Source organism: Pipistrellus hanaki (genome assembly GCF_964339955.1).
Source record: "Pipistrellus hanaki genome assembly, chromosome: X".
Taxonomy (NCBI): Eukaryota; Metazoa; Chordata; class Mammalia; order Chiroptera; family Vespertilionidae; genus Pipistrellus; species Pipistrellus hanaki.
The window spans coordinates 6,768,423-6,792,357 of NC_140524.1; the positions used below are offsets into that span (position 1 = coordinate 6,768,423).

The window sequence follows — 23,935 nt, forward strand, 5'->3', positions numbered from 1 at the left end:
GTCTCCACATTCTGTCCAACACAGTCCTTGCTCAGTATTCCAGAAATGCTTGTTTACCAGATGATGAGCCTGGTACACATGCTGTGCCTGGTACACCGTCTCAGACCCACCCTGCATGCACAGTCACATGAGCACAACCTCACATGCTACCTCAGCACACCCGGTTACACACATACCCCCACGTCCTCTCATTCAGTCACGTGTGCCCTGCTTCTCACAGTCGCCTGGTGTGAGGCATGCCATCTCTCACCCCCTCACCCCATGGTCACCACCGCACAGAGCACTCGGCCACCACACACAGTCTCCGCCCATGACGTGTGCATGTACAGGCCATTTCATACACCCTGGTTGCTGTCACATGTGGTTTCACATACATCATGTTATAGTTGCACATCATAACCCGCTATTATGAAGGGGCACGGGTGCTGTCTCTCACAGCCTCACGCCACCACCAGAGAACCACAGGCCCGTTGCACACCCACCTACCACGGCTCTTTATTCAGACTCACACCTCCAACTTCAGGATACGGGTGCTTTATTTTACAAATCGTTGACGGTCCAGACCAAGGGGTGTGGGGGGCCCAGAGGGCTGGGCTGTAGAGGGACTGCTGGCTCATTGTAGAGAGGGACACCAACCCTTCTCTGGGGACATGCTCTGTGTCCTCATGGGCTGAATGGCACCTCCACAGTGCTGCTTGTGGAGGGAAGCATGGGGCCTGTGGGGAAGGACCCTATGGGTGAGCCCAACAGGGGCCCGGGGAAAGGCATGAGGTGGCTGACAGGCCCTGACAGCACCACGGGGCCCAGGCCTTGGTAGAGTTGGGCAGTGCCAGGTGGGCCCAATGTCAAGCCTGAGGCCACCTCCCCACAATTCCCCCCATTGCTGCCCCCGTCCATGGAGCCACCCGCTGGCCCATCAGCTGGTCCTGGGCCTCCCAGACTCGACGCTGGCTTCTTCTTTTCTTTGTGGGATTTCTTGTGCTTTCTGGTCTTTACACCATCCTTCTGCCTGCCCAGTGGCTGGGCGGCATTCGCCTGTCAAAAGGGAGGCCATGAGTGTTCCCCAACCTCAGACTTTGGCCTTTGTGTCTCCCCCCTTCCCACCCCACTCCTTAAGAGTACGGAACTGGCTCAGGACTAGGGGAGCAGGCCCTAGCTGTGGCACAGATAATGCCTAAGGAATCAGGAGCTTGTGAGGCCCTAAGCTGGGGAAAGGCTGGGGGAGCCGCTAGCCATAGGACTAACTGATGGCTGGAGGGGAGGAAGAAGGAGATGAGAAATGGCCAAGAGAGAAGGAGCAGGAGGGATAAGGAAGTCAGGGAGGAGATGGAAGTGCAGAGAAGAGAGGGATGGGGGGAAGGAGGAGGGAGAATAACAGGAAGAGAGGGAAGGGAGATAGGAAGAATACAGAAAGGAAAGGAAGGAGAAGAAAGGGAGGATTGGTGGGATGGGGGAGGGCGCAGGTTCCAGGAGGCAGGGCACACCTGGTGTCGCTTGTAATAGAGTCCGCAGGCATTGCACAGAGGTTCTCCACTGGCATTGATCCGCCACACTGCCGTGGTGGTTGTCTGGCAGTTGGTGCACCGGGTACCTGCCCGCTTGCTGACCTTCTGGAGGCAGCAAGAATGTGAGGGTCAGTGCACTGGGTGGGTGGAGGACACAGGAGGTGAGGGTCAGGGTGAAGGCAGGGCTTCCTGGACAAGAACCACAGGCACCGTTGGGGACAAGGAGTAGACTGAGGGTTCTCTAATGGGCGAGGACATGGCCTCCTGTCCCGGGGCTTTCCAAATGGTGTGGGGGCTGCATCAGTGGTTCTCAATGTTGGCGGACACTGGACGCACTTGGGGAGTCGGAAATAATCCTGATGCCCAGGGAGCACCCCGGACCAAGTAAATCAGCCCATCTAGGGAGGGCCCCACGGTGATCCCCGTGTGCAGCCAAGTATAAAAAAAGGCTGTGCAGGGAGTGGACACGTGCCTGCTTGCAGCCTGAGTGTGGGCTGAGGGTAGACACTCCTGTACAGAGCTGGGTCCCTGAGTGGATGGGGCAGGGAGGGGGTCGGGGTTCTCAGAGTGTGAGGACAGAGATCCTGCAGGGAGTGGGAACAGCAGTGCCTGGGAGAGGGGACCGGGCCTGGGGTCCTACCGGGCGCTTTTTGAGCTGGTTCTGCCTATTCATCGTTTGACTATCTGCATCGCTCTGGTACCTCAGCGAAGTGGCCGTCGCTTCACAATTTTCACACTCCTTGGCCTCTGGTGTGGTGGACAGGGAGAAAGAGGGATCCAGGCTCAGCCCAACTTTTCCTTGGACCCGCCCCCTACCTCAACCTCCCTGTCCCTTTTCGGGGGCCTCACCACAGGTGGCCATGGGCAGGGCTCCATGAAGATTGGTGGGCGAATAGGCCGATGGATTCGGGGAGCTTTCGGTGGGAGTAAAGAATCCCCTTGGAAAGTCAGGGGCCCCGGAGGCAGTGGTGGGGACAGGGACGGAGGAAGGCACTGCAGGTGCCATGGTGAGCAGGTCCAAACTCAGTTGCTGTGTTGTTACGGTCTCTAGGATGGTGCCTCTCGCATAGGGATCTTCTGAGGCCTGAGGCTGTGAGCTATCGCTGGTGGGGCTCACAGTGGAGGACAGGTAGACCGCAGTGTTGCTATAGGCCCAGCTGGTGTATTGTGAGCCCCCTGGGGTCTCCTCCACACAGTTGAGCACCTCATAGCCTGTTGAGGGGGTGGGTATGGGAAGGAAGAAAGAAGGGGACAGAAGGTCTGACGCCATCCTGCTTTCAGGGTGCAGTGGTACCCAACAGCCCCAGCATGGTGGCCAACCTCCCCACCTTCCCATAGGTTGCCAGAACAGCTGCTGGCCCTGAGGGTCTCCTGGACCTGAGCCCCACTGGTCACCCTGGCAGCTGCAGTCACCCGAAGCCACTTCCCAATGGACTTTGAGCAAAACTGTGTGGAGCCCCATGGGCCACTCAACAACGAGGGCCACCCCCACCTACTTACTGCATTCATTCCTGATGTGGCCTTCTGGGGATATACATTCCCAGGCCTGCACATACGTAGACAAATTGGTCCACATAGCCATGAGAAGGCTTCTGGCCCTTTCCAAAATGGCTTCTTTGTTGGGTTCTACCCTAGCTAAGGGTCTCCCTGGCAACCCCAACAGCATGGAACCCTGCCAGGAAAGCCAGTGCAGCAGCAGCCTGCGTGTGCTCTGACTAGGGCCAGGGGTCAATCCTATAACCCAGGTATGTGCTGTTGACTAGGAATTGAACCCTCGACCCTTTGGTGCACAGGCCCATGCTCTAACCACTGATCACACCAGCCAGGGCCCATAAGAGGTTCCTATGGGCCAGGCCTGGAAGTTGTGTGTGTCACTCTGCTCACTCCATTGATCAGAACTGTCACATGTCCACCTGTCCTTGTAAGGGGGGCTGGGAAAGTGAGTGAGTCAGGAAAAAGGGGAACAGGGTTGACAAGCCTATAGCAGTGTCTGCTTCAGGATTCCGTAGGCTCCCCAGAGCTACGCTGTTTCATGTGGGAGCCACTGGCCACATTCAGGACAGTGGCTCCTGTACAAGGTGAGGGTAAGGCTTTCAGAACAAGGCTGTCAGAGAGAGAGAGTCTCATCAGGGCTCCTGTACAGGGTCAGGAGAGTGTTTCCAGAGGGCAAGTTCCGGGGTTCCTATAAAAGATCAGCTATGTACTGGATTTTAAAACATTTGTCCTCAGAAGTATTTCTTTAGCTCCCACATTTTAAATAGATGGCCCGTAGGTTATTGATCTCTTTCCTGAGTTTAATCTTGTCTCCACCTTAATCTGTTAGTGCAGGTGATGAATCCCTTGGTATTCCATTTTTAAAAATATATTTTATTGCACCCCCCCACACTGGGTATGTGTCCACAACCAAGGCACATGCCCCTGATCAGAATCGAACCTGGCACCCTACAGTTTGCTCTACCCACTGAGCCAAACCAGCTAGGGCCCTTTGTATTCTTTTGAGAGCTAGCAAGAGGCTGACTATAGACACTGTTTATTATCAGACCCTGGGGAAGCGCCTGAGCAGAGGCAGCACAATTGGGAGGAGCAAGGATCCTGAGTGATGGAGATTATGTGAGATGGTGGCTGCTCAGTGTTTCACTCTGACCAAACACCCACATAAAAAGAGAACAATAAGAGTGAAATAAGCCAGTCAATGAAAGAGAAACACCACATGACCTCACTCATTTATGGATAATAAAGAACATTATAAACTGATGAACAAATGGATAGATATAGAGACAGTAAAGCAACAAGCAGACTGTCAAATTACAGCGGGGAGGGAAGGGAGATCTGGGGGAGATAATAGATCAACCAAAGGACTTGTATACATGCATATAAGTACAACCAATGGACACAAAACTCTGGGGAGGGAGGGTATGTATGGAAGAGGGGGGATGGTAAGATATGTACACAGATAATAATTTAATAATAAAAAAGAGGACAATGAAACAGCAGAAACCAAACCAAACACGTGTGTACCTCATTGACAACAAAGTCACATGACCCGGTATCCCCCAAATGCCAACATTTAAGTGGATAGGGACAAACCGCCAAAGCCTTTATCTCAATGAAAAACCTTTATTAAAACAATAAAGCCAACTTCTTAATTTTATTCTTCAAAGATCCACTGCATAAAAGGCAAACTAGGAAAGGGGAATCTCAACTCAGGGGCAAAGGCAGCCCCTTTGGAGGGCGAAGAGGGCCCCGAATAAGGGCCAAGAGCAGGCTAAGTGCTAGGTGGGGGATCCTGGGCAGAGGGGGCTTTCAAACTCATGACCTTGGTTGCTGGCTCAGGGAACTCTAGGAAACCTCACAGGAAAGCACCAGCAGCAGCCCCTCCCCCACAGTGGTGGCTGGGGCTTTCTCCTGGGTCCTATGAGGATGCCCATATAGGGTCACAGATTAGGAGTGGCAGGGGCGGGAGGGGTGCTGTCTAGGTCATCCAGCTCTCCTAGAGAGCCAGGGCTCACAGGTTCCAACTCCAGCAAGGCATTTCTGAGGCTTGCAGAGCTAGGACTGGAGCTGGAGGCCACCTCGGGGAAAGTAGGGGAAGAAGAAGGATCTCTGTGGCCAGAAACATGAACTGGGGGAGAGGAGGGGCCCTCGCCAGGAAGCCCAGGGGAGGAGGGGTAGAGGCCTGGGGCGGGGGCGGAGGGGGCGGAGGGAGAGGAGGTGGAAGAGGAGGAAGAGGAGGAGGAGGCATAGTAGGCGGGATTTTCAGGAAACAGCCATTGGTACTGAAAGGCCCTACCAGCAGGTGAGGGAGAGGAGGCGCGCATTCGCACTGCCCTCCAACGGGGCGGGGAAGTGGGGCGAGGCGCCTCAGGATCCCGGGAGCTGGAGCTGCTGGGGAGGGCAAGGCTCCCTAAGGCCTGCCCAGGGGAAGGGGACCTCTCCCTGGCCGGCCCGGGGGGCGAGGGGCGGCTGGTGGGGGTGGACTTTTTCTGGGTGGGGCGGCCCCTGGGCACAGAGACAGGAGTGCAGCTGCTGCTGCTGCTGCTGCTGCTGGGGCGGGCATGGGCCCTTGGGCGGGCCCGGCCACGGCCACGGCCACGGCCACGGCCACGGCCACGGAGGGCTTGGCTGGGGCTGGTTGGGGGGCTTTGGGGGTCAGGGCCTGGCGGGCAGGTGTGGCTGCAGTGCCCAGGACCTGACCCCGCTGCCAGGCGCTGGGAAAGAGAGACTGGCTCACAAACACTGCATTTGAGAGCAGGGCCTGGCTTCCTGATGCGGCCGCTGGGAGCAGGACCTGGTGCGGACCCCGGGCTCCCAGGAGGGGTGCCCGGCCCAGCTGCCTGGTGAGGGACAGCAGAAGGTGGCGGCGCGGCTGCAGGGCGGCTGGATGCTGGGCCTGGTGCACAGGCAGAGGCACTGCGGCGGGGTGCGCGGCCAGGTGCAGAGGCCGATGCAGGGCGGTGGCGGCGGCTGCGGGGTGCAGGCCCAGATGCGGATACAGCTGCAGAGGCACGGGGGCGGCGGCTGCGGGGTGCAGGCCCAGATGCGGATACAGCTGCAGAGGCACGGGGGCGGCGGCTGCGGGGTGCAGGCCCAGATGCGGATACAGTGGCAGAGGCACGGGGGCGGTGGCGGCGGCGGTGTGCAGGCGCTGAGGCTGAGGCAGAGGAAGATGCCGGCCTGCGGCGGCGGGCGGAGCCTCGGGCAGAGGCGCGGCCGCGGGCAGCAGGGCCGGGCTGCGGTGCATGGCCGCGGGTGGCAGCGGCGCCTCGCAGGGCGGAGCGGCTCCGCAGGGCAGGGCCGGGGGCCGCTGGCAGGGCCTGGCTTCGCAGGAAGGGCCCTGGCTGAGCAGCGCCGCTCCCCGGAGGAGCCCGAGGTGCCCGCCAGCGGCGGGGCGGATCCCTGGGAGCGGCCAGCAGCACAGGCTCGGCCCTCAGGGCCCCTGCAGAGAGACAGCGCCCTGGAGCCCCTGTACCGGGAGGCCCTGGGCTGGCCCCTCTCCCAGGCCCTGAGCGCCCCCCTCTGCCCAGGCCCTGAGCGGCCCCCTCTGCCCAGGCCCTGAGCGGACCCCTCTGCCCAGGCCCTGAGCGCCCCCCTCTGCCCAGGCCCTGAGCGCCCCCCTCTGCCCAGGCCCTGAGCGGACCCCTCTGCCCAGGCCCTGAGCGGACCCCTGTCCCGGGGGATGGGGACGTGCTGCCAGCGGGTTCGGGCTGGGGACCTGGGCGCACCGGGGCCGCACCCCCTGGTTCTGGGTCCGGACTCGGCCGGGGTCCCCCTGGGCTGCCCCCTCTGCCTACGGCCTGAGAGGCCCCCCCTCTGCCCCGGTTCTGGGTACGGACTCGGCCTGGCGCTCAGGACGTCGTTTTCCGGCCTCAGGCCTCGAGGGCGGCCCGGGCCCGGCCGTGGAAATGGCGCCGCGACCATCATGGCGCCCGGAGGCAGCTGCGGTGTCACAGGGCCGGGCGCCCCTCCCCCCCTGGGGACCGTCCCCCCAGACTGAGGCCCCCCCTGGGGACAGTCCCCCCAGACTGAGGCCCCCCCTGGGGACAGTCCCCCCAGACTGAGGCCCCCCCTGGGGACAGTCCCCCCCAGATCAGGGCCCGAGGCGCCGGGACGCCCTCAGGCTGCAGTGAGCGGTCCCGTCAGTTGGCCCTGAGGGCACCTCACCTTCCTGCTTCTGCTCCTTCTCCCGGCACGACGGGGTGGCCATGGCGACCGGTTCTCCCTCAGAGAGAGTCCTCCCTCACACTGGGTTCTCCCTCAAACCGAGTCCCCCTCAGAGAGCGAGGCTTCCTCCCTCAGAGCGCGAGTCCTCCTCCCTCAGAGAGCTAGTCCTCTTCCCTCAGAGAGCGAGGCCCTTCCCTCGAGGGCGCGGACACACCCCACCGAGAGCGGGAGTGAGGTGGGCGTGTCCTGTGGAGTCCGCGCTTCTGATTGGCCGGCTGCAGCCACGTGCCCACGGGCTGCTCAGAGAACGCCAGCCCCTCCCCCCTGGGTAGAGCACGAAGCTCAAATTCAAGTTACTCCCACCGCCAGGCGCGGCCCTCCCCCGCCTACTTCTCCCCCCCCCCCCAGGCCCCCATTCGGGACTGCGAATCCCCTACTTCCCGGGCCCCCAGTGGGCATGCTGCCGGGGGGGGGGAGGGGCGGAGAGGGGGTCCCCTACACCATTGGGGTCCCCCAAGTCAGCTACCTCCTCAGCGCCGCCCTGGGGGCTCGGCCTCCCGCGGGGCTGGAGCCACAACACACTGGCCCCGGGACAGGTCCCATACCAGCGGCCCTCCCGCCATCTGAGCTGCACACCGGTCCCCGCTGACCCCCAGGGACAGCACAGCACTCCTTGTCAAGTGGGGACCCCACGCCGTCCTGCCTGCACCGCAGTCTGGGGGGGGTGGGGGGAGAGGGTCCTGCACTGTGTTGGCTGCAGATGTCCCTCCCGCAGTGCTGCCAGGCTCCCGGGAGGGCTTTCCAGGAAGAAAAGCCTCGGGTCCCCGATTGCCCTCCATTCCGGGGGGTCTCGTCCTGACATGGGCATCAGCATGTGTGCGGCTGCCGAGACATCCGCTGGTGAACGCACACCCCTTTGTGTGGTGTGCTCTCATTGCTGTTCATGTAAATACACTGCCATGCACAGGCTTGACGTCCAATCTGTGGGTGCCGATTTTAATCCTCAGTCCCAGAGGGCCGCCTGCTCAGAACCCCAAACAGAAAAGCCAGTGCAAGAGAGCTGGCACCTCATTCTCACCACCCATGAGCAAGAACTGGCAGGCTATTTACATGTTGGTGAAAAGCCATTCGCACCTGCCTCATAGCGTATTTTATGTTATGAAATGGACGGACTTCTCCATACATGTTGTCCGGTAACCTGCTTCTGAAGTCCAGAAAACATCCTTTGCCATGTCAGTGAATCAATGTCCACGAGGCCCTTTTGAAGTACAAAGAAGGTTACACTTGTCAACTTTCCAGGATGCACATCGCTCCCACTTTTCACTCCTATAACACCTTGCTGTGAGGCATATCCTGAATAAAAATGGCTCATATCCACCATAGTGTCCTTGTTATAACTAGATTCCCTAAAAGGAAAATCAGGCAATGCAGTCTTGAAGTGTTAGCAGGACGTTCTCCTGAAAGTCACTGTTCTAGGAAGTTTGGCTGAATGCACTGGCATGCTTACTGGACCGGATGAGCAACGGAAGTGAAACGCACTGCAAGATACACTGGAATGGTATTGGGAAGCAATAAGGACTGGGAGTGGATCTGCACTAAATGCAGAAAGCTAGCATATGGAGACTGCCTGCAGTGGACACCGGGATGAAAGGGCATGGAATGCGGCCTTGAACTGGATGTGGAATGGAAAATGGAGTGGAATGGAACGGAATGGAAAGATGGGATTGAAAGGAGAGTACAAATAAATATCTAATGGCAGGTAGAATAAAAATTTACCTGCTGTCATGAGAAAAAGGAATGGAATAGAATGTGCAGTGAAATAAAATAGAAAAGAAAATAGAAAAACATCAAAATTATGTAGGAAGAAATCAAAGAAAGAAACAAACAGAATAGGCAATGTCATGAAATCAATGGACCATAAAATTTGCACTACGGACAAAGGCACTGTAAATGAATGGGAAGAAATTTGGAATGAAATATAGAATACACTGTGATGAGGACGGAAGAGACAATGAACAAAGATGGAATATGGAAAACAAAAATACTGATGAAATAGGAGGTGTACCTGAATGAAGAATGAGTGAATGGGATGGGTTCCGGCCATCTACCACTCTGTGACTTAGTGTCCTGGTACAATGACCAATAAATCATGCTCAGGCACTCTGGAGAGCAGGAATTCAGACAGGGCAGAGTGCAGATGGCCTGTGTCTGCTCCAGCATGTCCTTGTCTGAGGCTTCAGAAGGCAACACTTGATTGGCTGTGAGGTCATGAGGGAGGGAAAGCAATTACTGATGACACTTATTAGACTTGGTCCACAGTAGCTGGATCCTTGCTGGTGCCACTTCCTGGAATTGGAAAGACTTGCAGACTAGGGAGGCAGAGCAGGTCGGTGATCCTCGTAGACAAAAGAAATTCTAAAAGAGCAAGTTTTGATTGCCTCATCCTTTCCATCCTGAATGTTTCCATTGAGCATGGATTACTCTTACATTCAGGAAAATACAGATACATTTTAGAAAACAACGGGTTTTTATTGTTTAATAATGATCTAAGCTGTCATGAGAAACAAAGCTCTCTCGTACACTACAGGATGGGGTTCTACATGCATATCACCAGGCCGGATGGAGATTTGACAGGACATATAAGAAGTCATAAACAGGAAATCCATTTGATGCTGCAATTCCTCGTGGAGGCATTGAGTCTCAAGAGGGAAACATATATATATTTCTCCAATGCGATGTTATCAAAAGTGATTTTTATAAAATTGGAACCACCCGAATTTCCAACAGGATACTGAATGTCTTTAGAATAAAGGTATGCAAATTTTATAGGTTACTTTTGAATGACTTTTAATGCTGTTGGAAAATGACTATGTTATGCAAACAAAAAATTACTCACTGAATATAGGGATGTGTATTTACACCCATCCATCACTATATACAGGTAGCATTCTAAGAGTATTGGAATTTCATACACTGTATAGCAGTGGTATTCAGCCAGTGGCATTTTGCCCTCCAGGGGACACCTGGCAAGGTTTGCAGACACTTTTCTTTGTCGCAACTGGGGAAAGGGAAGTTACTACTGGTATCAAGTAGATCAAAGCTAGGAATGCTGCCTAAATGCCATGAATGGGCAACACAGCCTCTTACGCCAAGAAGTTATCTGGGCCCTAACTGGTTTGGCTCAGTGGATAGTGTCAGCCTCTGGACTGAAAGGTCCCAGGTTCAATTCTGGTCAATGTCGTGTACCTTGGTTGCGGGCACATCACCAGTAAGCAGTGTGCAGGAGGCAGCTGATCGATGTTTCTCCCTCATCGATGTTTCTAACTCTCTATCCCTCTCTCCTCCTCTCTGTAAAAAATCATTAAAATGCAATTTTTTAAAAGAAGTTATCTGGTCCAAAATGCCAGTAGTGTCCAGGTTGGCAAACCCTGATGCAGGGCATTGAGATGATTTGGAAAAGTTTAAAACAGAATTTAAATCACGGGCAATCCTGCCAGTGACCAATAGCCATCATTGACAGTTTGATATGTCTGTGTGTTAACTTTCCTATGACAACTCTGTAAAATCACCAGAAGGCTATGCGTGAATTAAATTACTTCATTTTAGAAGTTCATTCTCCCTCTGCAATCAGCAAATGGTTTTCAAATATTAAGCATGTTAGTCTTAAGAGATGATATACCTCGAGAATTGTAAAGTCAGCTCATCTGCATGGAGGGATTTTCCAGCAATATCAACCCATCATCATCTATTCCCTGATTTTCACCCTTTGGGTCAATGCTTTCATTTCCAAATTAAAATGAAGGGAAACTGTCCTATGATGCAATGGAGCTGATTATACAGGGCGGTGTGGTTGACTAGCCAGGTCATAGTCTTCTCATTACCCATCCAGGGACAGGTGTAGGGACAGGCATTCCCCAGTTGTAGTCGATGAGATATTGATGCATATCTGCTTGTAGTCTTTAGAAACAAAAGAGACACAACAGATTGTATACATTAAAAACCTAAAAACTTAATATATGTCGAACGTTATAGTTAGTAAATGAATTAGCATGATTGAGGCGTATATGGTTGATATTATAAAATTCAATTGGATGTGTCTATGCTAGGATTACAATTGTGAAAAGAAAAATGCCATTTCTCTGGGCATCAGGGAACTGCAAACACCTAGGAACGAATCTAACCAAGGAGTGCCAAGAGCTCTGCACACAAAAACACAACCTTTCTGGGAGGTGTTAAAGAAGACCTACAGAAATCAGAGAGACACTATGTTTGTGTGGTAGAGGACAATAGCACAGAAGTGAGGTGAAGAGAGAATTCTTGTGGAAACCATCTATGGATTTAATACAACACACCCACATTCCCAGCAGTTGATTGAGTGATGGATTGATTTTTGAGCCCGGAAATTGGCAAACTGCTTTTGAATTATATATGGGTAATGATAACCCAGTAACAGACAAGTCCACCTAAAGCAGGACTTTCACAGCCAGATAGCAAGGCTAACCATGAGACTATAATCATGAAGGTAGTGCCCAATGAGCACAAGAGCAGACAAGCAGACCAATGGAGCAGATTCGGGTCCGTGAACCCACTCACACAAGTCCAGCCACCTCACTTCCAACCATTGTGCGCCTGCTGCACTCCGGGTCCCACTTTAAATAAGAGGAGCTGGACCATTTGGTCTACTTTTGATCCTTAATTTGTGCTGAAAACGAAACATAATCCCAGAAGTTGAAGCTTTACAAAATGATGAACGAGCATATCTTCATGACCTTGGTGTAAGCAGTGATATTGGAAACAGGACACAGAAAACCCCGAATGATAGAGGAAAACATCAGCACTTTGTTTGGACTTGATCAGAGTAGGGACTTTCATTCCTCCAAAGACACATGTGGAGAGGGAAGAGATAAACCTCAGAATGGGAAAAAGCTATCTGCCACACTTATATCCGCAAATGTCTTCTACCCAGAACAGGCACTTCAACAACAAATGGGACACCCAAGTAACTGACCAATGAACAAATAAAAGCTTCCCAACCTCAGTCACCAGGAATATGCGTGTTAAAACTGAAAGGAGACATCACGAGACAGCTACCAGAATAGCCAAGACAGCTAACAATAAGAAGGGTTGGCCAGGTAATGGAGGAACCCTCCCACACAGGCAGGAGTGGAAACTGGCACCAGCACTTTGGGAAACTGTTTGGCACTCTCTGTAAACTGAACGTGTGTATTCTCGATAGCCCACCAGTGCTACCTGCAGTGTCTCTTCCTGCATAAGAAGCTACCATAGCCCTAACTGCTTTGGCTCAGTGCATAGAGCGTCGGCCTGCGGACTGAAGGGTCCTGGGTTGGATTGTGGCAAGGGCATGCACCTTGGTTGTGGGCACATTCCAGGTGGGGGTTTAGAGGAGGCAGCTGATTGATATTTCTCTCTCTCATTGATGTTTCTAACTCTCTATCCCTCTCCCTTCCTCTCTGTAAAATATCAATACAATATATTTTTTAAAAAATAATATAAAATAAATAAAAAATATAAAATATTTTATTGATTTTCCACAGAGAGGAAGGAAGAGGGATAGAGAGCTAAAAATGCGATGAAAGAGAAACATCGACCAGGTGCCTCCTGCACGCCCCCCACTGGGGATGTGCCCGCCCCCGAGGTCCATGTCCTTGACCAGAATAGAACCCGGGACCCTTCAGTCCACAGACCAATGCTCTATCCACTGAGCCAGACCAGTTTCGGCAAAATATATATTTCTTTATTGACTTCAGAGGGAAGGGAGAAGGAGAGAGAGAGAGAGAAACATCAATGATGAGAGAGAATCCTTGATCTGCTGCCTCCTGCACTCCCCCCACTGGGGATTAAGCCTTCAAGCCAGGCAAGTGCCGGCCAGAATCGAACTCGGGACCCTTCCATCCACAGGCCAACGCTCTATCCACTGAGCCAAGCCAGCCAGGGCGATAAAAGTGATTTGTAAGAAAATTCATACACACACACACACACACACACACACACACACACACACGTCCCCAGTTTTCACCTTCCAGGAAGTGTGAGTGCTGTTCCTGGCTGTCACTCAGATCACGGGCCCTCCTTCCGCAGGAGCTGGGGGGGATGCAGGGATTCAATCACATGTGTCCGTGTCTCCAGCATGTGTCATGTCCCCAACGTGTGTGTGTCTCCCCAACGTGTGTCTTTGTCCCGTTTGCCCTTGTCCCTGACCTGTGTCCTCGTCCCTGATGTGTGTCTGTGTTTATAACGTGTGTCTGTGTCCCCAGCATGTGTCCGTGTCTCTGGTATGTGTCCGTGTCCTGACGTTTGTCCGTGTCCCCGGCGCATGTCCATGTTCCTGACGCGTGTCTGTGCCCCTGACATGTGTCCGTGTCCCCAGCCTGTGTCTGTGTCCCTGACGTGTGTCTGTGTCCTTGGCATGTGTCCTTGTCCCCTTGTCCTTTATGTGTGTCCATGTCCCTAACACGTGTCCCCAGCATGTGTCCTTGTTCCCTTGTCCTTCATGTGTGTCCGTGTCCCGGCGTGCAGGGAAGACCACGCTGATCTGAAGACTGTGCAGGACACACACACACACACAAACACACACACACACATACACAGCGCCATGCAGCCCCACGATCAGCTCTTCACCACGCTGGACGTCACGGCCCACTCGGGCCCCCTGCCGTGCCGCCCCCCTGTGCTCTACATGGACACCATTGGCTTCCTGTCTGAGCTGCCCCACAGCCTCCTCGCCTCCTTCTCCGCCACGCTGCAGGACGTGGCCCGCTCGGTGAGCGCGGGCCCGGGCCGGGGGGCTGGGTCCCCCGGATCCACACAGTGCTGGCCACTCAGAGGCACGGTGACAGGGCACATGACACGGGATACGCTCACATACACATGCTGGCACACAAACACTGCCCTTATAAGACCCATAGAGACCTCCTGACATGCTGCTAGGTACCCACATTCCATCCTACACAGTCCTTGCTCAGCATTCCAGAAATGCTTGTTTACCAGATGCTGAGCCTGGTACACATGCTGTGCCTGGTACACCGTCTCAGACCCACCCTGCGTGCACAATCACATGGGCACAACCTCACATGCTGCCTCAGCACACCCGGTTACACACATACCCCCACGTCCTCTCATTCAGTCACGCGTGCCCTGCTTCTCACAGTCGCCTGGGGTCAGGCACGCTATCTCTCACCCCCTCACCCCATCTCTGCCCATGACGTGTGCATGTACAGGCCATTTCATACACCCTGGTTGCTGTCACATGTGGTTTCACATACATCATGTTATACTTGCACATCATAACCCGCTATCATGAAGGGGCACGGGTGCTGTCTCTCACAGCCTCATGCCACCACCAGAGAACCACAGGCCCGTTGTACACCCACCTACCACGGCTCTTTATTCAGACCCACACCTCCAACTTCAGGATACGGGTGCTTTATTTTACAAATCGTTGACGGTCCAGACCAAGGGGTGTGGGGGGCCCAGAGGGCTGGGCTGTAGAGGGACTGCTGGCTCATTGTAGAGAGGGAACCCAACCCTGCCCTGGGGACATGTTCTGTGTCCTCAAGGGCTGAATGGCGCCTCCACAGTGCTGCTTGTGGTGGGAAGCATGGGGCCTGTGGGGAAGGACCCAATGGGTGAACCCAACAGGGGCCCGGGGAAAGGCATGAGGTGGCTGACAGGCCCTGACAGCACCACGGGTCCCAGGCCTTGGTAGAGTTGGGCAGTGCCAGGTGGGTCCAATGTCAAGCCTGAGGCCACCTCCACACAATTCCCCCCATCACTGCCCCCATCCATGGAGCCACCCGCTGGCCCATCAGCTGATCCTGGGCCTCCCAGACTCGACGCTGGCTTCTTCTTTTCTTTGTGCAACCTCTTGTGCTTTCTGGTCTTTACACCATCCTTCTGCGTGGCCAGTGGCTGGGCGGCATTCCCCTGACAAAAGGGAGGCCATGAGTGTTCCCCAACCTCAGACTTTGGCCTCTGTGTCTCCACCCTTCCCACCCCACTCCTTAAGAATAGGGAACTGGCTAAGGACTAGGGGAGCAGGCCCTAGCTGTGGCACAGATAATGCCTAAGGAATCATGAGCTTGTGAGGCCCTAAGCTGGGGAAAGGATGGGAGAGCCACTAGCCATAGGACTATCTGATGGCTGGAGGGGAGGAGGAAGGAGATGAGAAATGGCCGAGAGAGAAGGAGCAGGAGGGATAAGGAAGTCAGGGAGGAGATGGAAGTTCAGAGAAGAGAGGGATGGGGGGGGGGAGAGAATAACAGGAAGAGAGGGAAGGGAGATAAGAAGATTACAGGCATGGAAAAGGAGAAGCTAGGCAGAGTTACTGGGATGGGGGAGGGCGCAGGTTCAAGGAGGCAGGGCCCACCTGGTGTCGCTTGTAATAGAGTCCGCAGGCATTGCACAGAGGTTCTCCATTGGCATTGATCCTCCACACTGCCGTGGTGGTTGTCTGGCAGTTGGTACACTGGGTACCTGCCCGCTTGCTGACCTTCTGGAGGCAGCAAGAATGTGAGGGTCAGTGCAGTGGGTGGGTGGAGGACACAGGAGGTGAGGGTCAGGGTGAAGGCAGGGCTTCCTGGACAAGAACCACAGGCACCGTTGGGGACAAGGAGTAGACTGAGGGTTCTCTAATGGGCGAGGACATGGCCTCCTGTCCCGGGGCTTTCCAAATGGGGTGGGGGCTGCATCAGTGGTTCTCAACGTTGGTGGACACTGGACGCACTTGGGGAGTCGGAAATAATCCTGATGCCCAGGGAGCACCCCGGACCAAGTAAATCAGCACATCTAGGGAGGGCCGCACGGTGATCCCAGTGTGCAACCAAGTATAAAAAAGGCTGTGCAGGGGTGGACGGCGTGCCTGCTTGCAGCCTGAGGGTGGGCTGAGGGTAGACACTCCTGTACAGAGCTGGGTCCCTGAGTGGATGGGGCAGGGAGGGGGTCGGGGTTCTCAGAGTGTGAGGACAGAGATCCTGCAGGGAGTGGGAACAGCAGTGCCTGGGAGAGGGGACCGGGCCTGGGGTCCTACCGGGCGCTTTTTGAGCTGGTTCTGCCTATTCATCATCTGACTATCTGCATCGCTCTGGTACCTCAGCGAAGTGGCCGTTGCTTCACAATTTTCACACTCCTTGGCCTCTGGTGTGGTGGACAGGGAGAAAGAGGGATCCAGGCTCAGCACAACTTTTCCTTGGACCCGCCCCCTACCTCAACCTCCCTGTCCCTTTTGGGGGACCTCACCACAGGTGGTCATGGGCAGGGCTCCATGAAGATTGGTGGGCGAATAGGCCGATGGATTCGGGGAGCTTTCGGTGAAAGGAAAGAAGCCCCTTGGAAATTCAGGGGCCCCGGAGGCAGTGGTGGGGACAGGGATGGAGGAAGGCACTGCAGGTGCCATGGTCAGCAGGTCCAAACTCAGTTGCTGTGTTGTTACAGTCTCTAGGATGGTGCCTCTCGCATAGGGATCTTCTGAGACCTGAGGCTGTGAGCTATCGCTGGTGGGGCTCACAGTGGAGGACAGGTAGACAGCAGTGTTGCTATACGCCCAGCTGGTGTATTGTGAGCCCCCTGGGGTCTCCTCCATACAGTTGAGCACTTGGTAGCCTGTTGAGGGGGTGGGTATGGGAAGGAAGAAAGAAGGGGACAGAAGGTCTGACGCCATCCTGCTTTCAGGGTGCAGTGGTACCCAACAGCCCCAGCATGGTGGCCAACCTTCCCACCTTCCCATAGGTTGCCAGAACAGCTGGTGGCCCTGAGGGACTCCTCGACCTGAGCCCCACTGGTCACCCTGGCAGCTGCAGTCACCCGAAGCCGTTTCCCAATGGACTTTGAGCAAACTGTGTGGAGCCCCGTGGGCCACCCCCACCTACTTACTGCATTCATTCCTGATGTGGCCTTCTGGGGATATACATTCCCAGGCCTGCACATACGTAGACAAATTGGTCCACATAGCCATGTGAAGGCTTCTGGCCCTTTCCAAAATGGCTTCTTTGTTGGGTTCTAGCCTAGCTAAGGGTCTCCCTGGCAACCCCAACAGCATGGAACCCTGCCAGGAAAGCCAGTGCAGCAGCAGCCTGCGTGTGCTCTGACTAGGGCCAGGGGTCAATCCTATAACCCAGGTATGTGCTGTTGACTAGGAATTGAACATTCGACCCTTTGGTGCACAGGCCCATGCTCTAACCACTGATCACACCAGCCAGGGCCCCTGAGAGGTTCCTATGGGCCAGGCCTGGAAGTTGTGTATGTCACTCTGCTCACTCCATTGATCAGAACTGTCACATGTCCACCTGTCCTTGCAAGGGGGGCTGGGAAAGTGAGTGAGTCAGGAAGATAGGGGAACAGGGTTGACAAGCCTATAGCAGTGTCTGCTTCAGGATTTCGTAGACTCCCCAGAGCTACGCTGTTTCATGTGGGAGCCACTGGCCACAGTCAGAATAGTGGCTCCTGTACAAGATTAGGGTAAGGCTTCCAAAACAAGGCTGTCAGAGAGAGAGAGAGTCACATCAGGGCTCCTGTACAGGGTCAGGAGAGTGTTTCCAGAGGGCAAGTTCCGGGGTTCCTATAAAAGATCAGGTCAGAGATTCCTGAAACCAGTCAAGTTATGGATTTCTGTTGGAAGTCAGGGAAAAGTTTTCTGCAGAATCCGGTTATAGGCTCCAGCACTGTTATAGACAAGGCTTCCTGTAGAGGGTCAGGCCATGGAGCCAGGACAGGGATATATCAGCAAGCCCTGCACAGTGTCTGAGCAGGGGGTCCTGTACCAGCTGAGGCTGTAGGCGCCTGTATAGGCTGAGGGCTGGACTTAAAGCAGGGAGTCAGGACAGGTGCATCCCACAGGTTCAGGAAAGGATTTTGTTTTTTTGACATATATTTTTATTCATTTCAGAGAGGAACGGAGAGAGGGAGAGAGCAAGAAACATCAGTGATGAGAACCATTGATGGGCTTCCTCTTGCACCTCCACCGATGGGAACTGAGCATACAACCCAGGCATGTGCCCTTGACCAGAATCAAACCTGGGTGCTTCAGTCCACAGGCAATGCTCTATTCATGTATGTTCAAGACTAAGGTTGGTGTTGAGAGTTGGATCACGGGTTCCTGTGGACTGTGTGAGGTAGGGCGTGAGGTAGGGATTGTTGTGTAGAGTGACACCTGGGCCCATTGTCAACAATGAAAGCAAGGCTCCTGAACTCCATTGAGGTTTCGAAAGTTTGCAGATGGGGATTTGTTTTCTTTATGTAATATATACTTTTATTGATTTCGGAGAGGGAGAGAGAATCATTGATTGGCTGCCATCTGCATGTCCCCTATCGGGATCGAGCCTGTAATCTGGGCATGTTTTATTTATTTATTTGTTTGTTTATTTATTTATTTATTTTTAAATATATTTTATTGATTTTTCACAGAGAGGAAGGAAGAGGGATAGAAAGCTAGAAACATCAATGAGAGAGAAACATTGACCAGCTGCCTCCTGCACACCCCCCACTGGGGATGTGCCAGCGACCAATGTACATGCCCTTGACTGGAATCGAACCTGGGACCTTTCCATCCACAGAATGATGCTCTATCCACTGAGCCAAATCAGTTTTGGCCACTCACCTGTTTTAAAAGTCATAAAATACACCTCATTTATATGCCAGAATGTCCATTTGTGTATATACTTGGATGTGCATAGAATATGCCTTGAAACTGGTACACAAACATATGCAAAGTAAACATCAGATCCATATTCTCACACGTGGACTCACAGAAATGCCATGGCCCTCTCCATTTACCACCCCACCCTCCTCCTCCCTTTCGTCCCCCCCCCCCAACTCCTGCTTCAAGGGCCTATGACCCATTTCTCAGCCATCCATGCAGATGTCCCTGGAAGTGCACTAATCAGTTTTGGAGGCCAGTTCATTTCGTGTGTGTTCCTTGCGAAGCTCAGCTTATTAATCACCAAAGTTGTGGTTGGACTGGCCCTAGAGGTTTTTGTGATTGCAAGATGTCCTCAGCAAAAAGCCATCAGGAAACTGAGAAGATCCCGGCTTATTACTAAAAAGACCTGGGAATGACACAGCACACCTGGGGCCACATAGAGGTGGGAGAGAGGGAGGGAGCTACGTAGAGATGAGAGGAGGAGAGAGAGAGGAGGGGGAGAGAGTGAGAAAGAAGAAGAAGGAGAAGGAGAAGGAGAAGGAGAAGGAGAAGGAGAAGAAGAAGAAGAAGAAGAAGAAGAAGAAGAAGAAGAAGAAGAAGAGGAGGAGGAGGAGGAGGAGGAGAAGAGGAGAAGAGGAGAAGGAGGAAGAGGAGGAGGAGGAGGAAGAGGAGAAGGAGGAGGAGGAATGCCAGGCCTGCCTTTCAGGAAAAGGGGCTTTAGGGACAGAGACAAGGCCATGTAACCACAGCCAGGAGGGTGAGTGGTCAGCATCTGCAAAGGCTCCTCTCAGAGGAAGTGACCATGAAGTAGACACCAGGCTCCCCATTTACAGGAGAGGAGATTGAGGGTCAGAGAGGTTGTGTGAGCTGATCAAGGTCACACAGCAAGGCAGAGATGGGCCAGTTGTCAGCCCCAGGTTTGCCAGGCCCCAGGGCAGATGCTGTGTCCATTACTCACAGCTCACTGCTTGCCCCGGCCAGCGGGACAACAACGTGGTAGCGGGGAGACACCTGGAAGGGAATGAGGGAGGACAGGAGATGCGGAGAAATGGAGGCAAGACAGGTTTCTGATCAAGCCTCAAATTTTATTTGTTGCAGCCGCAATATATGTACACAGGTTGTAGGAGGAAGTTGCCGCGGAGACATTGCAGGGCGGGGAGGGTTGTGTATCAGCAGGATGTGTCTGCAGGGGAGGCTACAGCAGAGATTCTCCGGGGCGGGGCGAGTTATCACAACAGGTGTGCCTTGCTCAAAGGCCAGATATGCTGCTAGGCATTTACATTGTTCCTAGTTAACTGCCACACCAGTTAACTGCCACACCGCAGCTTGTCACGTGAGTTCTGGTAAGTCAGAAACTCAGTGTCTAAGATGGAGGTGTCTTTTAAGATGCAGTCACTAATTCTTTTAAGGCTCCCGACAACTGCTGTGTCTCAACATCACCTGTTTCCATTCCGACCCACCAATGATACTGTCTGGGGCACTGCTTCCTAAAGTTTTCCAATAAAAATATTTTAAAATTATTTTAATTTTTAATTTTTAATCCTCAATCAAGGATATGCTAGTGGATTTTAGAGAAAGGGGAGGTGGAGAGAGAGAAAGATGGGTGTGATAGACAACACGGATTGCCTTCCGTACTTGCACAGACCAGGGATCAAACTTGCAACCTATTAATAGTTATGTGCCCAGACTGGGAATCAAACCTGCAACCTCTTGGTATCAGGACAACTCCCCAACCAACTGAGCCACACCAGCCAGGGCATAAATTTAGAAACAAACAAAAAAATAAAAAACCCAATAACCCTCTAACATAAGCATTATTGTGATAAGCTACAGTTGTGAGATCTAGTGACAAATGAGAGTAAATGATTAATAGGATAGTATTTTCTTCCATTTTGCTTCCAATGAGCCAGCCTGTTTACTGGTTATGTTATTTTAATCCTTCAGAAGTAACACACACTAACACCATGTTTAGTTTAACTTGTACCATGGGTTTCAATCCTGACCGCAATCCGGGAGGCGTGGACTCTGTGCCTAACGGACAAGTGAGGAGACCAGGACCCGGGGTCACTAACGGGCCTGGGAGCTCACTGTGGGCCCAGAGGAAAACTGGAAACCTGACTCCGGAGCCAAGGCCTGCCAGCCCAAGAGCTCAATCACAACGGTGCTCTGAGCCTCCACCTCCACATCTGTAAACTGGGCTCCATAGAGGCCCTCTGCACCGCGTGGGGGGACTTGCTGCTGCAGAAAGGATGGGCTTCCTTGTTCTGGTCCCTGGATGAGTGTGGGATTATCCAAGGATCAGTATGTGCTATTAAAATATATGTCCCCAGAAGTATTTCTTTAGCTCCCACATTTTTAATAGATGGCCCGTAGGTTATTGATCTCTTTCCTGAGTTTAATCTTGTCTCCACCTTAATCTGTTAGTGCAGGTGATGAATCCCTTGGTATTCCTTTTTAAAAAATATATTTTATTGCACACCGCCAACTGGGTATGTGTCCACAACCAAGGCACATGGCCCTGATCAGAATCGAACCTGGGACCCTACAGTTTGCTCTACCCACTGAGCCAAACCAGCTAGGGCCCTTTGTATTCTTTTGAGAGCTAGCAACAGGCTGACTATACACACTGTTTATTATCAGACCCTGGGGAAGCGCCTGAGCAGAGGCAGCACAATTGGAAGGAGCAAGGATCCCGAGTGATGGAGATTATGTGAGATGGTGGCTGCTCAGTGTTTCACTCTGACCAAACACCCACATAAAAAGAGGACAATAAGAGTGAAATAAGCCAGTCAATGAAAGAGAAACACCACATGACCTCACTCATTTATGGATAATAAAGAACATTATAAACTGATGAACAAATAGATAGATATAGAGACAGTAAAGCAACAAGCAGACTGTCAAATTACAGCGGGGAGGGTAGGGAGATCTGGGGGAGATAATAGATCAACCGAAGGACTTGCATACATGCATATAAGTACAACCAATGGACACAAAACTCTGGGGAGGGAGGGTATGTATGGAAGAGGGGGGATGGTAAGATATGTACACAGATAATAATTTAATAATAATAAAAAAAAAGGACAATGAAACAGCAGAAACCAAACCAAACACGTGTGTACCTCATTGACAACAAAGTCACATGACACGGTATCCCCAAATGCCAACATTTAAGTGGATAGGGACAAACCGCCAAAGCCTTTATCTCAATGAAAAACCTTTATTAAAACAATAAAGCCAACTTCTTAATTTTATTCTTCAAAGATCCACTGCATAAAAGGCAAACTAGGAAAGGGTAATCTCAACTCAGGGGCAAAGGCAGCCCCTTTGGAGGGCGAAGAGGGCCCCGAATAAGGGCCAAGAGCAGGCTAAGTGCTAGGAGGGGGATCCTGGGCAGAGGGGGCTTTCAAACTCATGACCTTGGTTGCTTGCTCAGGGAACTCCAGGAAACCCTTGGGCAGGCCCGGCCACGGCCAAGGCCACGGCCATGGAGGGCTTGGCTGGGGCTGGTTGGGGGGCTTTAGGGGCCAGGGCCTGGCGGGCTGGTGTGGCTGCTGTGCCCAGGACCTGACCTCGCTGTCAGGCGCTGGGAAAGAGAGACTGGCTCACAAATACTGCATTTGCGAGCAGGGCCTGGCTTCCTGATGAGGCCGCTGAGAGCAGGACCTGGTGGGGACCCCGGGCTCCCAGGAGCTGTGCTGGCCCAGCTGCATGGTGAGGGACAGCAGAAGGTGGTGGCTTGGCTGCAGGGCGGCTGGATCCTGGGCCTGGTGCACAGGCAGAGGCAAGGCGGTGGGGTGCGGGGCCTGGTGCAGAGGCAGATGCAGGGCTGTGGTGGCGGTGGGGTGCAGGCCCAGATGCAGATACAGTGGCAGAGGCACTGGGGTGGCGGCGGAGGGGTGCAGGCGCTGAGGCAGAGGCAGCAGCCCGCCTGCGGAGGCAGGCAGAGCCTGGTGCAGAGGCACAGCCCTGGGCAGCAGGGCAGAGCTGCGGTGCATGGCCGCGCATGGCAGCTGCACCTCCCAGGCCTGGGGATGCTGGCAGGGCCTGGCTTCACAGGAAGGGGCCTGGCTGAGCAAGAAGGGGCCAGGCTTTGCAGGAAGGGGCCTGGCTGAGCAGGTTCCTGGCATCTGCAGGGTGGATCCCTGGGCGGAGCCGGCGGCCAAGGCACTGACCTCCTGGCCCCTGCAGAGAGACAGCACCCTGGAGACACCTCGCCGGGGTCCCCCTGGGCTGCCCCCTCTGCCCAGGCCCTGAGCGCCCCCCCTCTGCCCAGGCCCTGAGCGCCCCCCCTCTGCCCAGGCCCTGAGCGGCCCCCCTGTCCCGGGGGATGGGGACGTGCTGCCCACGGGTTCAGGCTGAGGACCTGGGCGCACCGGGGCCGCAACCCCGGTTCTGGGTGCGGACTGGACTTGGTTCTCAGGACGCCGCTTTCCGGCCTCAGGCCTCGAGGGCGGCCTGGGCCCTGTTTGTGGAAATGGCGCCATGACCATCATGGCGCCCGGAGGCACCTGCAGTGTCACAGCGCCGGGCGTCCCTCCCCCCCTGGGGACAGTCCCCCCAGACTGAGGCCCCCCATGGGGACAGTCCCCCCAGACTGAGGCCCCCCCTGGGGACAGTCCCCCCAGACTGAGGCCCCCCCTGGGGACAGTCCCCCCCAGATCAGGGCCCGAGGCGCCGGGACGCCCTCAGGCTGCAGTGAGCGGTCCCGTCAGTTGGCCCTGAGGGCACCTCACCTTCCTGCTTCTGCTCCTTCTCCCGGCACGACGGGGTGGCCATGGCGACCGGTTCTCCCTCAGAGAGAGTCCTCCCTCACACTGGGTTCTCCCTCAAACCGAGTCCCCCTCAGAGAGCGAGGCTTCCTCCCTCAGAGCGCGAGTCCTCCTCCCTCAGAGAGCTAGTCCTCTTCCCTCAGAGAGCGAGGCCCTTCCCTCGAGGGCGCGGACACACCCCACCGAGAGCGGGAGTGAGGTGGGCGTGTCCTGTGGAGTCCGCGCTTCTGATTGGCCGGCTGCAGCCACGTGCCCACGGGCTGCTCAGAGAACGCCAGCCCCTCCCCCCTGGGTAGAGCACGAAGCTCAAATTCAAGTTACTCCCACCGCCAGGCGCGGCCCTC

At 54.4% G+C, this 23,935-nt stretch overlaps 1 protein-coding gene across 1 annotated transcript; it reads right to left on the reverse strand.

Moving 5' to 3' along the window:
* Positions 1-14,738: 14,738 nt before the first annotated feature.
* LOC311615539 (erythroid transcription factor-like) lies at positions 14,739-23,598 on the reverse strand (the record flags this gene model as incomplete). The annotated part of the gene is made up of 5 exons (XM_084870888.1): positions 14,739-15,110; positions 15,553-15,678; positions 16,213-16,319; positions 16,422-16,784; positions 23,556-23,598. 5 exons carry the CDS (start codon positions 23,596-23,598, stop codon positions 14,739-14,741), a joined length of 1,011 nt encoding a protein of 336 aa, XP_084727014.1.
* Positions 23,599-23,935: the final 337 nt, after the last annotated feature.